We start from the raw sequence: 20,519 nt of genomic DNA, 5'->3' as shown, positions 1-20,519 counted from the left end.
TTATTGATTCGCCTGCGTTTCCGGTGGTGCTGGGGGTCCCCTGGCTGGCTGGTCACAATCCCCGTATTTCGTGGAAACAGGGGGTTCTCCAGGGGTGGTCAGAGGAGTGTCTAGGAGTTTCCATAGGTGCCACGTCGGTGGAGAGTCCAGACCAGGTGTCCACCGTGCGCATTCCCCCTGAATACGCCGATTTGGCGATCGCTTTTTGTAAAAAGAGGGCGACTAAATTCTCCAGGTTAACGCTGCGCTTCCCAGGAGTCACGTGTACCCCTTGTCACAGGAGGAGACGGCGGCTATGGAGACATATGTCACGGAATCCCTGGGACAGGGGTACATTCGGCCCTCCATCTCACCCACTTCCTCGAGTTTCTTTTTTGTGAAGAAAAAGGAGGGAGGTCTGCGTCCGTGCATTGATTACCGAGGTCTAAACGCTATCACGGTGGGGTTTAGTTACCCACTACCTCTCATCGCTACGGCGGTGGAATCATTTCACGGAGCACAGTTCTTCACAAAACTGGATCTCAGGAGCGCGTATAATCTGGTGCGTATCAAGAAGGGAGACGAGTGGAAAACCGCATTTAGTACCACATCAGGCCATTATGAGTACCTCCTCATGCCGTATGGGTTGAAAAATGCTCCAGCCGTCTTTCAATCCTTTGTTGACGAAATTCTCAGGGACCTGCACGGGCAGGGCGTGATTGTCTATATCGATGACATTCTGATATATTCCGCCACCCACTCCGCGCATGTGTCCCTGGTGCGCAAGGTGCTTGGTAGACTGCTGGAGCATGACCTATACGTTAAGGCTGAGAAGTGTGAGTTTTCCAAACGAGCCGTCTCCTTTCTGGGTTATCACATTTCCACCACGGGGGTGGTGATGGAGTGTGACCGCGTTAAGGCCGTGCGTAATTGGCCGACTCCAACCACAGTGAAGGAGGTGCAGCGGTTCTTAGGCTTTGCCAATTACTACCGGAGGTTTATCCGGGGTTTTGGCCAGGTAGCGGCTCCCATTACCTCACTGCTGAAGGGGGGGCTGGTGCGTTTGCGATGGTCGACGGAGGCGGACGGAGCCTTCAGGAAGTTGAAGACGCTATTCACCGACGCACCCGTGTTGGCGCACCCGGACCCGTCTTTAGCGTTCATAGTGGAGGTGGACGCATCCGAGGCTGGGGTGGGTGCCGTGCTATCACAGCGCTCGGGTACGCCATCGAAACTCCGCCCCTGCGCTTTCTTTTCGAAGAAGCTCAGTTCGGCGGAGCGTAACTACGATGTGGGGGACAGGGAGTTGCTAGCGGTGGTCAAAGCCCTGAGCGTGTGGCGGCACTGGCTTGAGGGGGCTAAGCACCCCTTTCTCATCTGGACCGACCACCGAAACCTGGAGTACATCCGGGCAGCGAGGAGACTGAATCCACGTCAGGCGAGGTGGGCCATGTTCTTCGCCCGGTTTAGGTTTACCATCTCCTATAGACCGGGTTCCCTGAATACTAAAGCCGACGTGCTGTCCCGTCTCTACGACACGGAGGACCGGCCCATCGATCCAACTCCCATCATTCCAGCGTCTAGGCTGGTGGCACCAGTGGTATGGGAGGTGGACGCGGACATCGAGCGGGCATTGGTGTTGGAACCTGCGCCTGCGCAGGTGCCCGTGGGGCGCATGTATGTGCCGCTCGGTGTTCGTGATCGTTTGATTCGGTGGGCGCACACGCTACCTACTGCGGGTCATCCTGGTGAGGCGAGGACAGTGCGGAGTCTAAGGGGGAAGTACTGGTGGCCCACCTTGGCTAAGGACGTGAGGTCCTATGTCTCTTCCTGTTCGGTGTGTGCCCAGAGTAAGGCTCCTAGGCATCTACCGAGAGGGAAGTTACAGCCCCTCCCCGTTCCACAACGACCATGGTCGCACCTGTCCATCGACTTCTTGACAGATCTTCCCCCCTCTCAGGGGAACACGGCGATTCTGGTGGTTGTGGATCGGTTCTCTAAGTCCTGCCGTCTCCTCCCATTGCCCGGTCTCCCTACGGCCCTGCAGACTGCGGAGGCCCTATTTACCCACGTCTTCCGGCACTACGGGGTGCCGGAGGACATTGTCTCTGATCGAGGTTCCCAGTTCACATCCAGGGTCTGGAGAGCGTTTATGGAGCGGCTGGGGGTCTCGGTCAGTTTGACCTCCGGTTATCACCCGAGAGCAATGGGCAGGCGGAGAGGGTGAACCAGGAGGTGGGCAGGTTCTTGAGGTCGTATTGCCAGGACCGGCCAGGGGAGTGGGCGAGGTATATTCCCTGGGCTGAATTAGCCCAGAACTCACTTCACCACTCCTCTACTAACATATCACCCTTTCAGTGTGTGTTAGGTTACCAGCCGGTCCTGGCACCATGGCACCGGAGCCAGACCGAGGCTCCTGCGGTGGAGGACTGGGTCCAGCACTCCAAGGAGACCTGGAGAGCTGTCCAGGACTCACTAAAGGAGGCCAGTGCGCGGCAGAAGAGGAGTGCTGACCGCCACCGCAGTGAGGCGCCCCTGTTCGCACCGGGAGACAGGGTCTGGCTCTCGACCCGGAACCTGCCCCTCCACGTGCCCTGCCGGAAGCTGGGGCCGCAGTGTGTGGGGCCCTTCAAAGTCCTGAGGAGGATAAACGAGGTGTGTTATCGGTTGCAACTCCCTTCCTATTACCGTATTAACCCCTCGTTTCATGTGTCTCTCCTCAGGCCGGTGGTAGCTGGTCCCCTTCAAGAAGATGAGGTGCCGGAGGTCCCTCCGCCCCCTCTGGACATCGGGGGGTCCCCGGCGTACAGCATACGGGCCATTCTGGACTCGAGACGCCGGGCGAGGGGCCTGCAGTACCTCGTGGACTGGGAGGGGTACGGCCCGGAGGAGAGGTGCTGGGTGCCGGCGGAGGACGTCCTGGACCCATCTATGTTGAGGGATTTCCACCACCTCCGTCCGGATCGCCCTGCGCCTCGCCCTCCGGGTCGACCTCGAGGCCGGTGTCGGCGCGCTGCGGGAGCCGCGCGTCAGGAGGGGGGTACTGTCACGAATCCCACCGACGGTGGCGCCCCCTCCTGCTCGGGTGGCGCTCGGCGGTCGTCGTCACCGTCCTATTAGCTGCCACCGATTCCCTTTTGCTTTTCCCTTTTTTTATTTTAGACACCTGTGGTCAATTAGCCATTAGAGGGGCTATTTAGGTTAGCTGGCCCGCTCCTTGTTGTGCGGGATTAATTGTTGTTATCGACTGTCTTGTTCGTGTCGGCTTGGCATTGTCGCACCTTGTATTTATTCCCCTGTGTTTGGGAACTTAGTTTTTTCCTTCCAAAGTGTTATTAAAAACACCACTCCCTGTGCTCGTTGCTTCCTGCGCCTCTTTCCTACAAACACGACTACCAACGCCGTTACATACTCGTAGTTCTCCTCTCCATCTGCCCAGCTCTGACCTAAAAACTAACATGGTGCCATCAGCCATTAGGGCACAAGGAGGGAGGAAAATGTAACTTTCTGCACAGGCCTTGACAGAACATCTTATAAGTACAGTTTTGGCAGCAGCTCTTCAACTGTTCTTGATTTAAATCCTTGAGAGAGGTGCCCTTATAAGATGCACCCGTTTAAATACCCTGCCTGCTGCACAGTATTAAGATGGATCACTACTTAACTGTATGTTTCATGAGTTGCCTCACAATACTACAGTACAGTGATATGACTGGAGTCGGCTTCATAGGAGATAACCCTCCATTGACATAAACTGCTCTGTCTTACGGTTTATCCCGGATAACGTTTACTGGAATATAAATTCTTCAATTTTATCAAACATCGTATAGATCAGCTGTGACTTTTCATGTTGTATAGTCACTCGAAATATGATTCTGGGTGTAAAAATACCAAAAGACTGGTCATAAAGCGTCATAAGGTGGAGACTGGCTAAGATATCCTATGTCTACAACGTGTTTGCAAGCCTGTTAAATGTTTCAATATATTCATGGAGAATTTGGGCTATTGAAGTTAATGAGGTATGGATGAAATATGAATGTAAACCCAGCAGAATATTGCCTGCTCTGGGGCTGGGGCCTGAGGCAGGATAGAAGTACTTGATTTGAGCGGAACTACTGAAATGAAATGGTGATGACTCACCGTGTTGATGCAGGGGAGCTCCTTGTTGAGCAGCCAGGGCAGGGACAGCTTGCCCTCCCCACGGTAACATGACTTGATCCTCTCTCTCATAGCCAGGTTGATCTGATGCAGGGTAAAGAGACACAGGACTGTTTCCCGAGGCGGGTTGGCCCGGTTCTTCTGGCCCTGGGAGAACACCACAAACAGCACATCCTCGTCCTCAGACAGCCCCAAGGCCTGGGCCAGCATCCGACCTGGACGGTGCTTGTAGGCGGACTGGACCAGCCGGTACTCCACCCCATCCTTGGTGCAGCCCAGGGGGAACTCCACGTAAGAATAGAACTCGGTGTCGTTGGAACACATCCGCACTATCTTGGAGGTGAAGAACTTTTCACCGGTGGCATCCATCTGGGTGAGCTGTGTGTCCAGCTGCAATGTCAGGAAATAGATGTAGGTACGGCTGGAGAATCCGTACACGTAGTAGATGTCAAATGCCGGGTAGAGGGACAGGGTGTCGGAGGGTATCTTGATTTGTGAGGACACAAACTCATCCTGGTAGACCAGACTGAACATGTTAACACTCTCTTCATCAGTGACCAGTTTACGGCTGGACAGGGTAGGGAAATACTCTGACTTGCCATCGATGGCTGCCCCAATGAACAGCCGGCTGCCCCCCTTCTTCTCATTCTTCCACTTCCCTTCTGTACTGTCAACCACCACTCCTGCCATGCCGTCAGCCTCCCTGGCTCCAGAGAGGTAGTGCTCCTTGCGATGATGGGGCTCTCCCAGCTTGAAGAGGTCCTCCAGTCGCAGGAACTGACACACGCCCTGCCAGATGCTTCCACATGCTACCAGGCGGTTGCCAGCGTAATCAACCAGCAGCAACTTGTTGACGTTGTCAGAGGACTCCAGTTTGTGTGCACAGGCTCGGACGCTGGGAGGGGGGTAACACTTGGCGTTGTCATCCACGGGGCCAGTCATGTGTGAACGCAGCTCTGTTAGGTTGGCAGACAGCTTGAAGACGCGGTTCACTGCTCCCACATAGACCTCTCCCGTCCGGCTGTGCACTGTGAGATGAGTCAGGCTGGTGTCTGTCACCCTGTAGGTGCCTGTCTCAGGGGGGAGCTTGGTCGGGGCCGTGGGGAATGTATTGTTAGTCCCAGAGTATAGAAAAAGGACAAATACCACCAGCCATTTGGGTGTCATGATGGAGATCTTTTGGTGGTGGGGAATAGAGCTCGTCACGTGAGCTTATTGCAGTCCTCTGTCTGTCTCAGTTCAGTGGTTCATGTCTGAAATGAAAAAGATATGTTGGTTAGGATGGATTGCAGTATTGAATACATGAGTAAGTAGTGTCCCCTCAAAGTAGATGGAGAAAAATCTCATTTAATTTTCATCACTTTTCAGTGTCCCCCCCCTCCCTCCCCCACCACCAACTCCTGACTGTAGTCGATTTTGAGATATTAATGACTAAATGTGCAAGTCAGCCACTGACACAGCTGTGTGTGTGAGGGAGGTTTGGGGGAGTGTATTGATTGTAGGGCTGGTGCCAGGGCTTGTCTGTCCCACTACCTTCACTCAATGGATTGCTAATAAACCTTTATAGCCATCACTAACACTAATCCCGAGCACATTTGTTAATTAGGAAGTATTGCTACTAGGAAAAGAGAACATGACAACAACAGAAGATATACAAACAAACAGGGGAAAATTAGGATGCGCTGCGGTATATTAGTAACAGACCACAGGATAATGCTATAGTGGTCAGTGGATCAGACATCGCTCCACTGCTCATGCCCCCCCCACTGGTCAGCTTCTGGAATGAAAGATGCCCTTATGACACCTCAACAGCTTGGGCTAGGACTGGGCTAGGAAAAGACCCTTATGGCACCTCAACAGCCTGGGATAGGACTGGGATAGGAAAAGACCCTTATGACACCTCAACAGCCTGGGCTAGGGCTGGGATAGGAAAATACCCTTATGACACCTCAACAGCCTGGGCTAGGACTGGGATAGGAAAAGACCCTTATGACACCTCAACAGCCTGGGCTAGGGCTGGGATAGGAAAATACCCTTATGGCACATCAACAGCCTGGGCTAGGGCTGGGATAGGAAAAGACGCTTATGACACCTCAACAGCCTGGGCTAGGACTGGGATAGGAAAAGACCCTTATGACACCTCAACAGCCTGGGCTAGGGCTGGGATAGGAAGTAGGAACACAGGAAGAATGGGCCTTTAATCATCTGACACATTTCAGCAGTTTGGGGTTTCAGGTATTAGCAGCACACAGACAGACAGACAGACAGACAGACAGACAGACAGACAGACAGACAGACAGACAGACAGACAGACAGACAGACAGACAGACAGAGACAGACAAACAGAGACAGTCAGACAGAGACAAACAGAGACAGACAGAGACAGACAAACAGAGACAGACAAACAGACAGTCAGACAGAGACAGACAGACAGGAAGACAGACAGAGACAGTCAGACAAACAGAGACAGACAGAGACAGTCAGACAGAGACAGTCAGACAGAGACAGACAAACAGAGACAGACAGACAGACAGACAGACAGACAGACAGACAGACAGACAGACAGACAGACAGACAGACAGACAGACAGACAGACAGACAGACAGACAGACAGACAGACAGACAGACAGACAGACAGACAGACAGACAGAGACAGTCAGACAGAGACAGACAAACAGAGAGTCAGACAAAGACAGTCAGACAGAGACAGTCAGACAGAGACAGACAAACAGAGACAGACAGACAGAGACAGTCAGACAGAGACAGACAGACAGACAGACAGAGACAGTCAGACAGAGACAGTCAGACAGAGACAGACAAACAGAGACAGACAGACAGAGACAGTCAGACAGAGACAGACAGACAGAGACAGACAGACAGACAGAGACAGTCAGACAGAGACAGTCAGACAGAGACAGACAAACAGAGACAGACAGAGACAGTCAGACAGAGACAGACAAACAGAGACAGACAGACAGAGACAGTCAGACAGAGACAGTTAGACAGAGACAGACAGAGACAGACATAGACAGTCAGACAGAGACAGACAGACAGACAGAGACAGACAGAGACAGTCAGACAGAGACAGTTAGACAGAGACAGACAGAGACAGACAGACAGAGACAGTCAGACAGAGACAGACAGAGACAGACAGAGACAGTCAGACAGAGACAGGCAGAGACAGTCAGACAGAGACAGTCAGACAGAGACAGCCAGACAGAGACAGACAAACAGAGACAGTCAGACAGAGACAGTCAGACAGAGACAGACAAACAGAGACATACAGACAGAGACAGTCAGACAGAGACAGTTAGACAGAGACAGTCAGACAGAGACAGTCAGACAGAGACAGTCAGACAGAGACAGTCAGAGACAGACAGAGACAGACAGACAGAGACAGTCAGACAGAGACAGTTAGACAGAGACAGACAACACCTCTAGCTCTTACTAAGCACTACTTGTTCTCTGCGTGAGGGATGCTTGATATTCTGCCCGTCAACTCATTTAGTGTGTCCACAGTGTTTGGTGAGTTTCAGTAATAACAAAAGTATCTTTGTCAGGTTGTCTCTGACCTCACTGATTATGAGTCTTCACGTAGTAGTCACAGAGAGGGCAGGAAAACACGGAAGTCATCACAAATCCAATCATCCATCTCATTGTTTATTTTGTTTTATTATATAGTTTAGTTTTACTGGCAGTACTCTCCTTTAATGCATTTTTATGCCACATTCAATAACAGTTGGGAATATCAAATCCTTTGTTTCGCAAATGCATGCATGCCAAAATAGCACTTTTATCAAAACTGATTACCCTTATTGTGAAAATGACTCAGTTGTGCTCACAAGTCTAAATGGATAAACTTGGACAAGAATGACAGTGATAGTCTGGTGTGAAAAGAGAGATTTCCCCATGCTTTTCTTTCTTTCATCCACTCATGACAATGAAATATGCTTCATGAATACCTCAAATTGATAGAATCATTACGGCTGCAAAGATCAGCGCAACACGTTCTCATTAGCAGCCGCTGTTTGATAAATCTGTTTTAAATTTCATAACAAATGGTACAAGGTTTCAATGCACGCAAAATATCTATCGGCTGTGAAAATGCTCAGGGATTGATAGGGAAAATAAACCGAGTAACAGCAATTCTGAAGCCAGCGTATGCACCCTTCCCTTACACGTCTGTGACTCCAAAAAGCCCTCATATTGGTCTGAAATAGAATAGGCGAGGCCACTTGCCCCCTTTAAATTCAGCGCAAACCCCCCAGTCATTGCCCATTGCAATACAATGCTGTATTGTAGTACATTTCCTGACTTGTGAATACTATTGAGCAGCAGTCACAATGATTTCATTACCACAGAGAGGAGCACTGACTGGTGCCTGTAAAAGCTGAATTCCTTAGCAAAACATCTTGACCTGGAGTTTCGGAATTGTAAAGCAGAGATGGTGCTGCAGCTGAATTAAAAAGCAGAGACTCTAATGATTGACTTAAATAACAACTGTAACTAACATTTCAAACCTCAGCGGGAAATAAGACCTGCCTGCCTGAACACTGAGAATAATTACAGGTTTTACAGGCTCAAGTTATTTCAATAATCTTTACAGTAGAGAGAGAGAGGGAGTGTGTGTGTGTGTGTGTGTGTGTGTGTGTGTGTGTGCGTGCGTGCGTGCGTGCATGTCCATGTACGCGTATATGGTGCAACCCCTAACCACCCGAGAGCAAGCTCATTTGACAGCGATAAGGTTTAGTTGAAGTCTTACTAGTGTGGAGCATAGCCCAGGGTGATGCGATATGTAATAAGTCATAGCTTCACTAGGCTATTACTCAATACCTACCAATGGCTTTGTTTTGGTTGTGACATCTAAACCATTACGGGACAGATCACACGCCCAATATTAATCGGCAATCTTCTGATTACTTAATAAAAATTAACAAGCGCATTCAGGTTATGCAATTTCAAGCCTCAGGCCAACTCTTCACTTTCTCCATTACACCATTATGTACATTATTACACCATTATGTACATTATTACACCATTATGTACATTAACAACCAGCTGCTAGTGTAGTTGGATCAAATGAAAGATGGAGGGGATGAATCAGAATAATAAAAAATAAAAAAGTTTTTATTTATTTAACCTTTATTTAACTAGGCAAGTCAGTTAAGAACAAATTATTTTTTACAATGACGGCTTACCCCGGCCAAACCCTAGCCTAACCCGGACGGCGCTGGGCCGCCCTATGGGACTCCCGATCGCGGCCGGTTGTGATACAGCCCAGGATCGAACCTGTCTGTAGTGACGCCTTAGACCACTGCGCCACTCGGTCCCCCAAATACTGACTAGTTGCTGCTGAATGTCATCAGACACAATCTCCTTTAAAGGAGGAGATGAGAGGGGGCCATGTTTTTAGATAAACCGTTAGGAATGGAAAGAGTCTGTCGAGTGTCTGTGAAACGTGAACACAAAGAAGCAATCAGGGCAATCACCATTTCACCTAATCAAGGACTCTGAAAACACCACTCTCGTCACCAGTACTTCTCTAATGAGGGTCAACAGCACTTGATTAAAAAAAAGAATTGCTCTGTTTATTGAAGATGCTGTCCACTCATGGGTACAGATGACCAAAATCAAGAATATTTGACAGTTTCATTTCAAAGGCACTCACCCCTACTCAACTGTCATTAGTTCACATAATGCTATGTTGCCTCTTAATGCATACAGTAAACTGCTGCAGATGGGGCATGAACACCAACATGTTTCCTTTCATAATTAAGTTATATTTTACCATAAAAATGTAAATGTTTTGGGACGAATAGAGCTTGCATCTATTTTAAGAATAAGTACATTAGCACTTACAGTATGTGGTGAATTGATAAAACATCCACCCAAAGTAAATACTAGATCTGTGTCTGTACCTAGCCTTGGCATACATTCCACATGAATACATCTAAATTCGACTTTTCTGGGTTTTGGCTTCCGTGAAGCTCTGGAACTGTGTTATTTCAATGGTGCTAAGTTCATCACAGAGGAGGAAAGAGGAACTCAAAGTGTCATGTGATTGTTTCCTCTGCCTGTTATTTTAGTCCGGTTTATCATTCTGTATGATTCCAGGGTCAGCAGTTCCCTGTGTTCTCCCACTGTGTTCTCCCACTGTGTTCTCCCACTGTGTTCTCCCACTCTGTTCTCCCACTGTGTTCTCCCACTGTGTTCTCCCACTGTTACACCAGACATCCTGGCTTCCTGGCTGAGACACTGGCCCAATGTTGTCCATAATTAATAAATAGTAATATATGCCATTTAGCAGACACTTTTATCCAAAAGAGTATGGGTGTTCCCGGGAATCCAACCAACTATCCTGGCGTTGCAAACCGATCTCCAAAGACCACTCACATAACTTAACTAGCTTATTACACAGCTTATTAAACAGTACCACAAATTGAGCTGAGGAACAACATGGGTAATGAATGGATATTCCATTGCAGAGCCACAGATAGTGGTATGGAAAACCAGAGTGTGTTCCCATTGGGATTTTCCCTTTGGTATTTGGTCAGACAATTAATGAATGGGTACCATTCTTTTATCCATTAGAATTGTCAAGATAAAGCTTACTGTGAGCATGAGCCTCAACACATGGTGTTCACATTATAATAAAACATGTTTTAACCTTTATTTAACAATCAAGGTTAAATTGTGAGTGTGGCTATAACACATTTGGTCGCTCAATGTGTTTCTACTCTACATGTAACCTATCATATGTAACCTCGTCTGGAGGGCGTATCCATTAAAAACCTCCCCCATTACCTTCGGGAAGAGGGGGACAGAAATCACCTGCCGGGGGAAAAAAGACAGAAAGATGTCATTAAAGATAAAAGCTAAGTGTGTTACCTCCATGGCAGAGCGGCAGCAGACAATGGAGAGGATGACATTAAACTGAGACAGAAGCTATTGCTCAGTGATTACCGATGTCTATGACTGTCCCTGACCAACTAAGCCTGGACACTTACTCAGCCAATGATATCATGAAACTCTAATGCCCCTTTGTAAGCTTACACAATGACAAATACAGGGTGGAATCTTGCTTCTGTGATTTCAAGATCCCATGCCTGACCTGGCTGGCCATATCTGCTCTCTGATATAGCTGAGACAATAGGTTTTGAGGTATGCAATCTAGTGTATTAGGGGTTCCATAGCCTTTTTTTCACCCCCAATTTTCCCATTCATGAATGTTGTAGCTGCAGCTACAGCTGTTAGTGCTTTAACCTGTGGGAATAGGCTAACTCCCTCATTCATATGGGAGAGGGTTAAGTGAGGGTGAAAGGTGGTCCCTACATTAGTTTATTTCGCTAATAATCTCAAACTATCGTGATTAGTCTGGAAACGGGCATTATGCTGCCATGATAACGAAAAAGACAACCAGACGTCAGACAAGAGACAGATGTTTTGTGTTGACCCTGTGTTAAATGCAATCTCCCTTTAACCTATTATTTAAACATCATTGTTGCCAACTTTGGCTATACTCTTCATTGTTGTGAAGATACTCACTGTATCACCTGCAGTTTCCCCCCTTATGAAACCATCAGTACTCCACAGGGATGAAGGAGGCTACGTGATTTGAAATTGTATTATGAAGAAATCCGTTGTCTTAATTACTGAGAAGGACATCACCAGAAATGGGTATACTATTACATGATAATTATTCACAAAATGGAACATGTTTCTAATTCATAGTTCTCTGATAAAAACGTGAGGTCACGTGATACTATTTCACCGGAGCTGTTACAGATGTGTCAGACGGTAGCGTGAAATGTGAAAACAACCCGGAGCCGAATACACCCCTGTTCGTGAAGCAGCCAGAGTAATCCAATTGGTAACGTTAGGTCCTGCTTGAAAGATTATTTTAGTCAATTTGATAACATTCGTCTGCCAAGATAAACGTTAACGTTGGCAATCAACCTACATGATAGTCTACTGTCTGTGTTTCGGTTTAATAAACTCTAGGAAAATATCCATGATGTTATCAGATAGATGCACATGGAGGAATATAATTAACGTTTCGTTTGGTAAATTAAAAAGAAAAAGAACTAGGTTTGAGGACCAGGGCGTTCACATGTTAAATGAAATGATCACAAGGCAAATGGGATCTGTTTTTCCATCAGATAACTAATGTTTTTAACGCCCCTTTGGCTTTGTTCTGAAAGGAGCGGCGGCGGCTCCGTGGATCACACTATGCTGCTTACACATCCAGCCAAAGACCTCACGCATCCTTTCTAAAGGCATCATACAACGAAAGCATGCAGTCCTACTGACTATTGGTTATGAATGTGTTATCGCCACTTTCAGTATACAAACTGCATGATGTTTTAAAAGTCTTATAAAGCCAAGTCATGGTTTAAAAAACATGCTTCGGATTCAAACACTAGCCACTATGTTTCAGCAGCATCGTAAAATGAGATCAGTAACGAAACACAGGCTCGTGGACCTACCTGTATTTAAAGTGCAACAGTTACATCCACAACCACGTGCAGTTATTTTCCCCGAGGTTATCATATAGGCCTATAATTATTAGTTAATTAGTTATAATTCTGCGCAAAATCCTCGAAGTAAACCAACAGAGCACTCACCGTTTGAATCGCATGGTACTCTCTACACATTAGGAACGGTCTTATTTTCTCCTGGATGAGCAAGGCTGGGTAGCGATCCCTTTATGGAACGTACCACTTTCAACAAGGGGGTTCAAACTCATTATTGCTCACTAAACCATAGAATAAGATCAAATATAATTGCTACATTAAGTTACTAATGAATTATTACATGGATTTAATTGCAATACAGTTTTGTCTTCACTTTCGGTGTCTTTGAATTATGATTATATATGATCACATTTGGCATGTGCTTAAATCTACCCTAATAGCAGTTGGAACAGGCTCGCCCATAATCGAGTATTTTTCTACCAAACCCAGATGTTAGTGAGAAGGCTGGATTTCCAAGGCGGATAGAGATGTTTGATACAAAATAAGGAAGAGGAAAATGTGAAAGGTAAATATGTTGCAGAATTTTTTTTTTTAATCGAAACTCCTTCACGTGGACATAATCGTTACTTTGTTATTAAAACATGCAATAAAACAGTTATAAACGTTTATAAACCGCACACCTTCCCGTTCCAAGAGATCTGAATTAACGTTATAGATCTGCTACTATTCGCAGTAAAAGAAAAGAATTGGTAATATGGTTGACATATTTATTTTCATGAAGAACAGAGAGTTCCTTGAAGTCATAACCTGAGAAGTTATAGATGTTCTTAAGACAAAAATAAGTAGGTTACAATTTCATAAACCTAATGTTTATTCCTCAATATAAAAACACAATATTAAAGGATATGTAGTTTGATATTGTAAAAACAGACATTTCAAAGACAAGAGACAGGATCGCTTGGGGACAATATCAAAACAGTGTCTTAGGTCACTGTAAGCAAGTTGTTCACTATATTGTAAACATGCAGAAATACAGTACATGGAGAAAACTGAAATATAAAATTACTTTAGACTAGTGTTTGCTCTGAACAGTGTAAATATATAAGACATTCAATATTAACTTATTCTAAAGCTGCAATATGCACCTTATTGGGAGTCATAATCTACCAACAATGTCTGTCATTCACCAGGGATGTGGTTTCATGCCATCCACCAGCAATCAGCAAAGCAATACACTTATTCAAATCATGTGTCAAGTAATAGCCAGTTTAGGAGGAATGACACTTGCAATCCCCCAGTGCAGTAAAGACAATTCAGCTAAAGCAGAATACAAATCACCACAAACTATAGTGCTCTTTGTTGTGGTATAAATTAATAGTGTTGAAAGCATTTGTATTTATCAACATATATGGGCCTTCATGGGGCCTTGGAAGTGAAACCATACAAAACAAACATTTGCATCCTACGGCAGTATGGTATTCTAGTCTGAAGAGGTTGAATCACAGTCATTGGGTTGAACGGAGTGAAATTAGATCAGTCCAGACACGGAAACCGGAGAGTTCCTAAAATAACCCTTGGTTGGGTGGGTTAGGAATCACCAAGTAGCCTAGCTCGCTGTGGTAGCCTCCATGTCCCTGTCCCTGTAATCCAGTTGGAGTTTGAGCTTGGCAGGTTTGACCACTTGTACTCCCTCCCTCTGTAATTGTGACTGTCTCTAATTGAAGCCACTTGAGGAAGACAGAACTTCCTTCTAAGATCCTCGACCACACTGTGCTTTCAGAGGATGGGCCCCTGCTGAAGGCTGGGAGATGTGAGCAGAGGAAATACAGGACCATGAACCCCCTGGTGTAGATGAAACGTCCATATGGTTTCCTTTGAACAACACAACCCTCATCACAGGTACCCCAACATCTTTACTGGAGCCACCCTCCAATCATATTTGCTGTCGGGTGTTCTTCCAAGATGGGTCGGAACTACTAGAATTATGGTTGCAAAATGTTTGTAACTTTTATTAAATCACCAGAGAATTTATTGTATGCTTCAGAAATGTTGCAATCCTAATTGTTGTGGTTCCAAAGATCTAAGCAATTAAAAAATGAATATCCTTATATCAGTCTACAAAGCGGCCAGCACTATCATCATGGGACAATGATAACATGCCAGTCACAAAAATGAAAACCAGAATGATATTGGGAGGCATTTTCCATATAGGGCTACGGTACAAGGTCTTTATAGTGCCGGATATGGTCTCAGTCCAGTTCTGTAATATTAATTTACCATTTGATGGAATGAAATAGCCTCTAGGTGGAGTCTGTCATTTGTGATGATGTCAGGTTCTCCCTGGAAGTATCCTTATTAATTAGATTGCATACTGTACATTATTAGACTCAGGCAATTTCACGAGCATGCAGTTCAGAAGCTGTAGCCCCCTATGGGTCCTGCCTTCTCATGGGGTTGGAGTGGAGCCAGGGTGTATTAGAGACAGACATGTCGTGAGTGTTACACACAGATACACTAAATGACCAAAGTCTGTGGACAACAGTGTTCTCCTGGCATCCGTTAAAGCCAGATTCGTCCGTCAGACTGCAAAGATCGTGAAGTGTGATTCATCATGCCAGAGAACGCGTTTCAACTGGTACAGAGTTCAATGGTGGTGAGCTTTACACCACTCCAGCCGACGCTTGGCATTGTGCATGGTGATCTTAGGCTTGTCTGCAGCTGCTCGGCCATGGAAACCCATTTCATGAAGCACCCGACAAACAGTTATTGTGCTGACGTTGCTTCCAGAGGCAGTTTGGAACTTGGTAGTGAGTGTTGCAACTGCTATGCGCTTCAGCACTCGGTGGTCCCGCTCTGTGAGCTTGCGTGGCCTACCACTTTGTGGCTGAGCTGTTGTTGCTCCTACTTCACAATAACAGCACTTAAAGTTGACCGTGGCAGTTCTAGCAGGGCAGAAATTTTACGAACTGACTTGTTGGAAAGGTAGCATCCTATGACGGTGTCACGTTGAAAGTCACTGAGCTCTTCAGTAAGGCCATCCTACTGCCAATGTTTGTCTATGGAGATTGCATGGGTGTGTGCTCAATTTAATACACCTGTCAGCAACGGGTGTGGCTGGAATAGCCGGGTGTGGCTGGAATCCACTAATTTGAAGGGGTGTCCACATACTTTTGTAAATATAGTTTATATTGTTATGATTGCTGCATTTAAACTTCATTAACCTCAATATCAATAAATAATTTAAGCGGCCATTAATATTTTCAATTCAGCCTTTGATATTAGAAATTATGACGGCAATTTCAGAGGTTGGAAACATTATGGCCAATGTTAAACATTAGCCTGTGTTGTAGTCAGTCAGTCAGCCTGAGAGGCTGCCTCTGTTTGAGTGATGTGGTTGAAACTGCACTCTGCCCCATAGAAGCCACCACTGCCCCCCAGTGGCTATAGGAGTGCAAAAATCAAACAAATTAGTTCATATATACAGTACCAGTCAAAAGTTTGGACACACCTACCCATTCACAGGGTTTTCTTTATTTTTACTGTTTTCTACATTGTAGAATAATAGTTATAATAATAGTGAAGACATCAAAACTATGAAATAACACATATGGAATCATGTAGTAACCAAAAAAGTGTTAAACAAATAAAAATATATTTTCAATTTTTAGATTCTTCCAAGTAGCCACCCTTTGCCTTGATGACAGCTTTGCACACTCAGTCATAGCAGATAGTCAAATGTCTCCAGGGTAAGACAACATTCTTCTTGTGCTGACAGAATGTGTTTGGATTATTTAATCAATAAAAAAATGGTCACTGAGTGAAACAGACATCCTCAGCTCTTCTCTGTCTTTGCCAAAACCTTCAGCTGTACTAGAATATCATTTTAAAGCATTATGCTGGTACAGAAGCCAACCTACATACCCAGCCATCACCTGTGTCTCAAAACATCTTGAGACATGTCTTAAAGGCCCTGTGTTTTATATTTCCACACTATGATGTTGGAATAATACTGTGGAATTGTGAAAATTAGTGTCAGAGCTGTTAGTGTAAGAGCTGTTAGTGTAAGAGCTGTTAGTGTAAGAGCTGTTAGTGTAAGAGCTGTTAGTGTAAGAGCTGTTAGTGTAAGAGCTGTTAGTGTAAGAGCTGTTAGTGTAAGAGCTGTTTGAAAAGACTGCCTGAAATTTTTGCCTGGAGTTTTTGCCTGCCTGACGTCACCAGGCAGTAAATGAGTTAATAGACAAATAAGAAAGAGAGTTCCAAACTGCTCTGCCGAGTTCAACTCTCACATCATATTTTTACATCCAAAATCGTTAATGGGCATTTCCAGGGATCAAACAGAAATCAGCATTCCCCTGTTGTTTTTCTTTGTAAAACAAGTCAAGTTGGAAATGTTCATGGCACGCACGTACGCACCACACACACACGCGCACACGCACGCACGCACGCACGCACGCACACACACACACACACACACAGACAGAGAGAGACTTGGCAAACAAAACATTTTACTATTACGGGGGAATCTACGTGTAAATTGATGCCTACTCCCTGTTAATTTGCTCAAGTCACCATAAAAAATGTTGCAGCATGCATGACAATGCCCCTCTCTATTGACTTCTGAGTGCTTAGGCCTGTCCCCAGGCTGCTCTCTCCCCAGCGCTGCAGCTTCAGTCCCATGAGCCTCACATCTGGCCTCAATAAGCCACTACAGCTGTTAGTGAAATCATGTGTGTAGTTTAGAGGGTCCAGACCACAGAGAGCCCCCTCCTCCTCCCCGAACCACAGCGAGGTGGAGAGGGAACAATTTGACTGGTTGAGCCTGTATCTCATGAAAGGTCTCGTTAAAACCAAGCCAGTAGTCCTGTATCGTCGTACAGGCATATTTTTGGGGCCTTTCCTGTAGTGGTTTATGTGCTCATTTTCTTTTGCATGTGTTTGTTTGCCTGAGTTTGTAATGGGAAACAACTGATCTCAAACTCAAACTTAAAATGTAACATGAGAGAACACTTAGCAAGTGTGACGATGCACAGTAATAAATAAATACAAGCGTTGTGCACTGTGTCTCATAACTGCAGTTCACTAAAGTTTAAATCTTATTGCAAAAAAAATCAAGCAAACTTTCAAGTGGAGCTGAAACAGTTGCTAAGCAACAATTATTTGTGCTGTGTCCCAACAGCAGTATTCACATTATTCCAGTTTGTTGGATATTCCTGGGGGGGGGGATTACTTTTCTGTTCCCACTAAACTCTGTATATATGTCCGGCAAAGTTATCCATGCGTTTTGCTACTCGATTGACAAGAAATTACTTGTGGCAATATATTGAGTCAAACTCATAACCCGAGATGCCAAAAGAATCTACAGCACAGGAGGCTGCTGAGGGGAGGATGGCGTGAATGGAATGGTATCAAAGATGGAAACCATGTGTTTGATGAGTTCCGATAGCATTCCATTTATTCTGTTCCAGCCATTACTATGAGCCGTCCTCCCCAGTTAAGGTGCCATCTGTGATCTGTGATCTACAGTAAATACAGCAGTATCTTATACAGTGATATTGGGAATGCTAATAGGCTAGAGCCAACGATAAACAACGGCTCAACAAATGGAGTATTGTTGATGCAGAAAACACAGATGTATTGTTGCTATAGAGATCATAATGGAGGTATAAAATGTATAGTCATACATAATGTTTCAGAATTTCCTGGTTTTCCTGAAATCCCAGTTGGAGGATCCCCAGAATAAGAAGGGAATAAGCAGGAAATCCAGAAATCTCCAACCAGGATTGCTGGGAAACCAGGGAATTTATTGAAAGTTCCTGGGATTTTGCAACCCACTCATACCTATGTATGGTGATCGTTCAATACAGATTGTCTGTGCTCAGGGCGTCATGTCATAGGTATTGGACAGTAGGTAATGGATGGTATTACGTGAGTGGCAATTTGGTAAGCAGCTGTCGTTCACTGATACACAGGCCTTTCCACTTGAAATCCAAATCATGCCTGTGGTCTCCTTTCCACTCTTTGAGCCAACAGCCCAAGTCTTGGAGCTGCATCCACAAAGCCACTGCCACGCAGCACACTCACCCTGTTCCAGCTCTCTGTGCCACCCCTCTGCTTCAGCTACAGAAAGAGCTGTACTTTGTGGTTGAAGAGAGAGAATGATGGACAGAGAGAGAGATATCAGAGAGAGAGAGAGATGGGGGAGTGAGGCAGGGCAGAGCACAGTATGTACACATTTCAGCGGGAGTATAATCCACTGTAACCACAGGTCCTGCCTGCTCTACCAGCATCCTTTGCTGTAATCAAAGTACATTCCCAAACCTCCTACACACCAGCTCTTTGCCCCAGAGAGGCCAACTCATAGGCATTCTCAAACTGAAGAGGAGTGAATCAGTTACTCCTCGGCTATACACTGTCATTTTCCTTAATCCCATATCAATTGAATAATGAAAAAAACACATCCAGGGATGGTGACACATTTTAGATTACAGTTTGAAGGCTAGAGAGAACTGACAAAGGCCCTGAGACAGGAAAACATTGAGACAGAGAGGAGTGAGTCAGTGAACACGGAGACGACAGAAAGGGAGGCCTAGCATACTCGTTCAAAAAGTTACCAAATATTTATCTTCTGTGTTTACTCTTTATAAACGTGTTTCATTCCGTGGACAATGTTTTATCTCAGAGTTATTCTGAGAATGCTACAGAATGCCCAGATCCTGAAAATCCTGTCACTCACGGCACATTCCATCGCTATGGCGTAATCCAGTGGACTTTCTGTTGGTTTGGAAGTGTCATAATGTAAAATAAATAATACATGTAATTAGGTGGATTTACATTACAGCTATTGAACTTTCACCTCTTTTCACCAGAGTCAAACTACTGAGCGTCCAGTCCTGCCAGGTCTTTCATTAAAACCAGCCTCTTCCCCTCCCTCCTTCCTGTCTTACAGACCTTTTGACACCAGTCCAAACTAACTCCCTTTCACCCCTGCACCCCCTACTTCACTTCTTCTGGCTCTAACCCTCTGCAGCTCAGAGCAAGATACATCCAAAACTTGCCCTATTCAATCAATACCAACACACCTAGTCATAAAGGGCTCATGTTGGAATCTTAACCCTCCCTCTCCCTTATACTCATTTCACACAGAATGTTATTTTTCTTTATTCATATATGGATTTCTTGCCTTGATATTTGATCTGAAAGATAGCAAAGGTCTTACTGTAAAATGTATTTGCCTGAATGTAATGAATGGTAATTTCAGCAAGAAAACAGATGGGAAATGAAATCAGATGCAAGGTATCGACCAATCAATACTTTTTTTGCTCGTAAAAAGACTAAACAAATCAGGATCAATTTCCAAATGCTTCCTCCTAATATGTCTGGAGCTTAAACAATGGCCACAGACTATTGTTAACACTTTTAGTTAACTTGGTTATAACGAGAAACAATTGTGTCCTAAGAGGGCGGTATTTACACTTTCTCTGTGTTGTACTCTCCGGAAACATTAACAAACTTCTGAAACATCCATTCTAAATAGTTCAAAAATACTTTTTTTTTTTACATTTTAATGTAATGCTACCCAGATACATATGTAGGATCTTAATATGACCTATATCGTCACAGCAAAACAATCTTGTAGCAAACGGATTTTAACGTTTCGTCCATAATGTTGCTTGATTGGTGGTAAGGCTATTAGCTGGCCAAAAGTATAGGCTACATAAAAAGTTAAATACTGTTAATGCAACCATGTGTTAGTGTGGGTTTTCAGGGAATGTATGTAAATCACAAAGGTCATCTGCATTTTGGTGCAGGAAAATACTCAGCAACAAAAGAGTGATCAAATTAAGATCCTACATCTGTATCTACTTTTCTTAGTCTGATGTATTAAATACGTCCCACTCAGTATGACAGTTA

The 20,519-nt window shown here is 45.3% G+C and overlaps 1 protein-coding gene across 4 annotated transcripts in view; it reads right to left on the bottom strand.

Moving 5' to 3' along the window:
• Positions 1–12,831, bottom strand: part of LOC106566493 (plexin A3-like) — a 165,249-nt gene extending 152,418 nt beyond the window's left edge. For 3 of the 4 annotated variants that reach the window (XM_014134572.2, XM_014134574.2, XM_045692973.1), the window contains exons 1-2: positions 12,621–12,793; positions 4,117–5,387 (exon numbers count right to left, since the gene is read on the bottom strand). In XM_014134572.2, the coding sequence (XP_013990047.2) occupies positions 4,117–5,301 (1,185 nt within the window). In that variant the 5' untranslated portion in view covers positions 5,302–5,387; positions 12,621–12,793. Of the gene's footprint in view, positions 1–4,116; positions 5,388–12,620 lie in introns of all 4 variants that reach the window. The other variant, XM_014134573.2, reaches the window with a different exon arrangement.
• Between the last annotated feature and the right edge of the window lie 7,688 nt (positions 12,832–20,519).

Source organism: Salmo salar, chromosome ssa13 (genome assembly GCF_905237065.1).
Source record: "Salmo salar chromosome ssa13, Ssal_v3.1, whole genome shotgun sequence".
Taxonomy (NCBI): Eukaryota; Metazoa; Chordata; class Actinopteri; order Salmoniformes; family Salmonidae; genus Salmo; species Salmo salar.
This window is presented reverse-complemented; position numbering and strand designations above follow the sequence as displayed.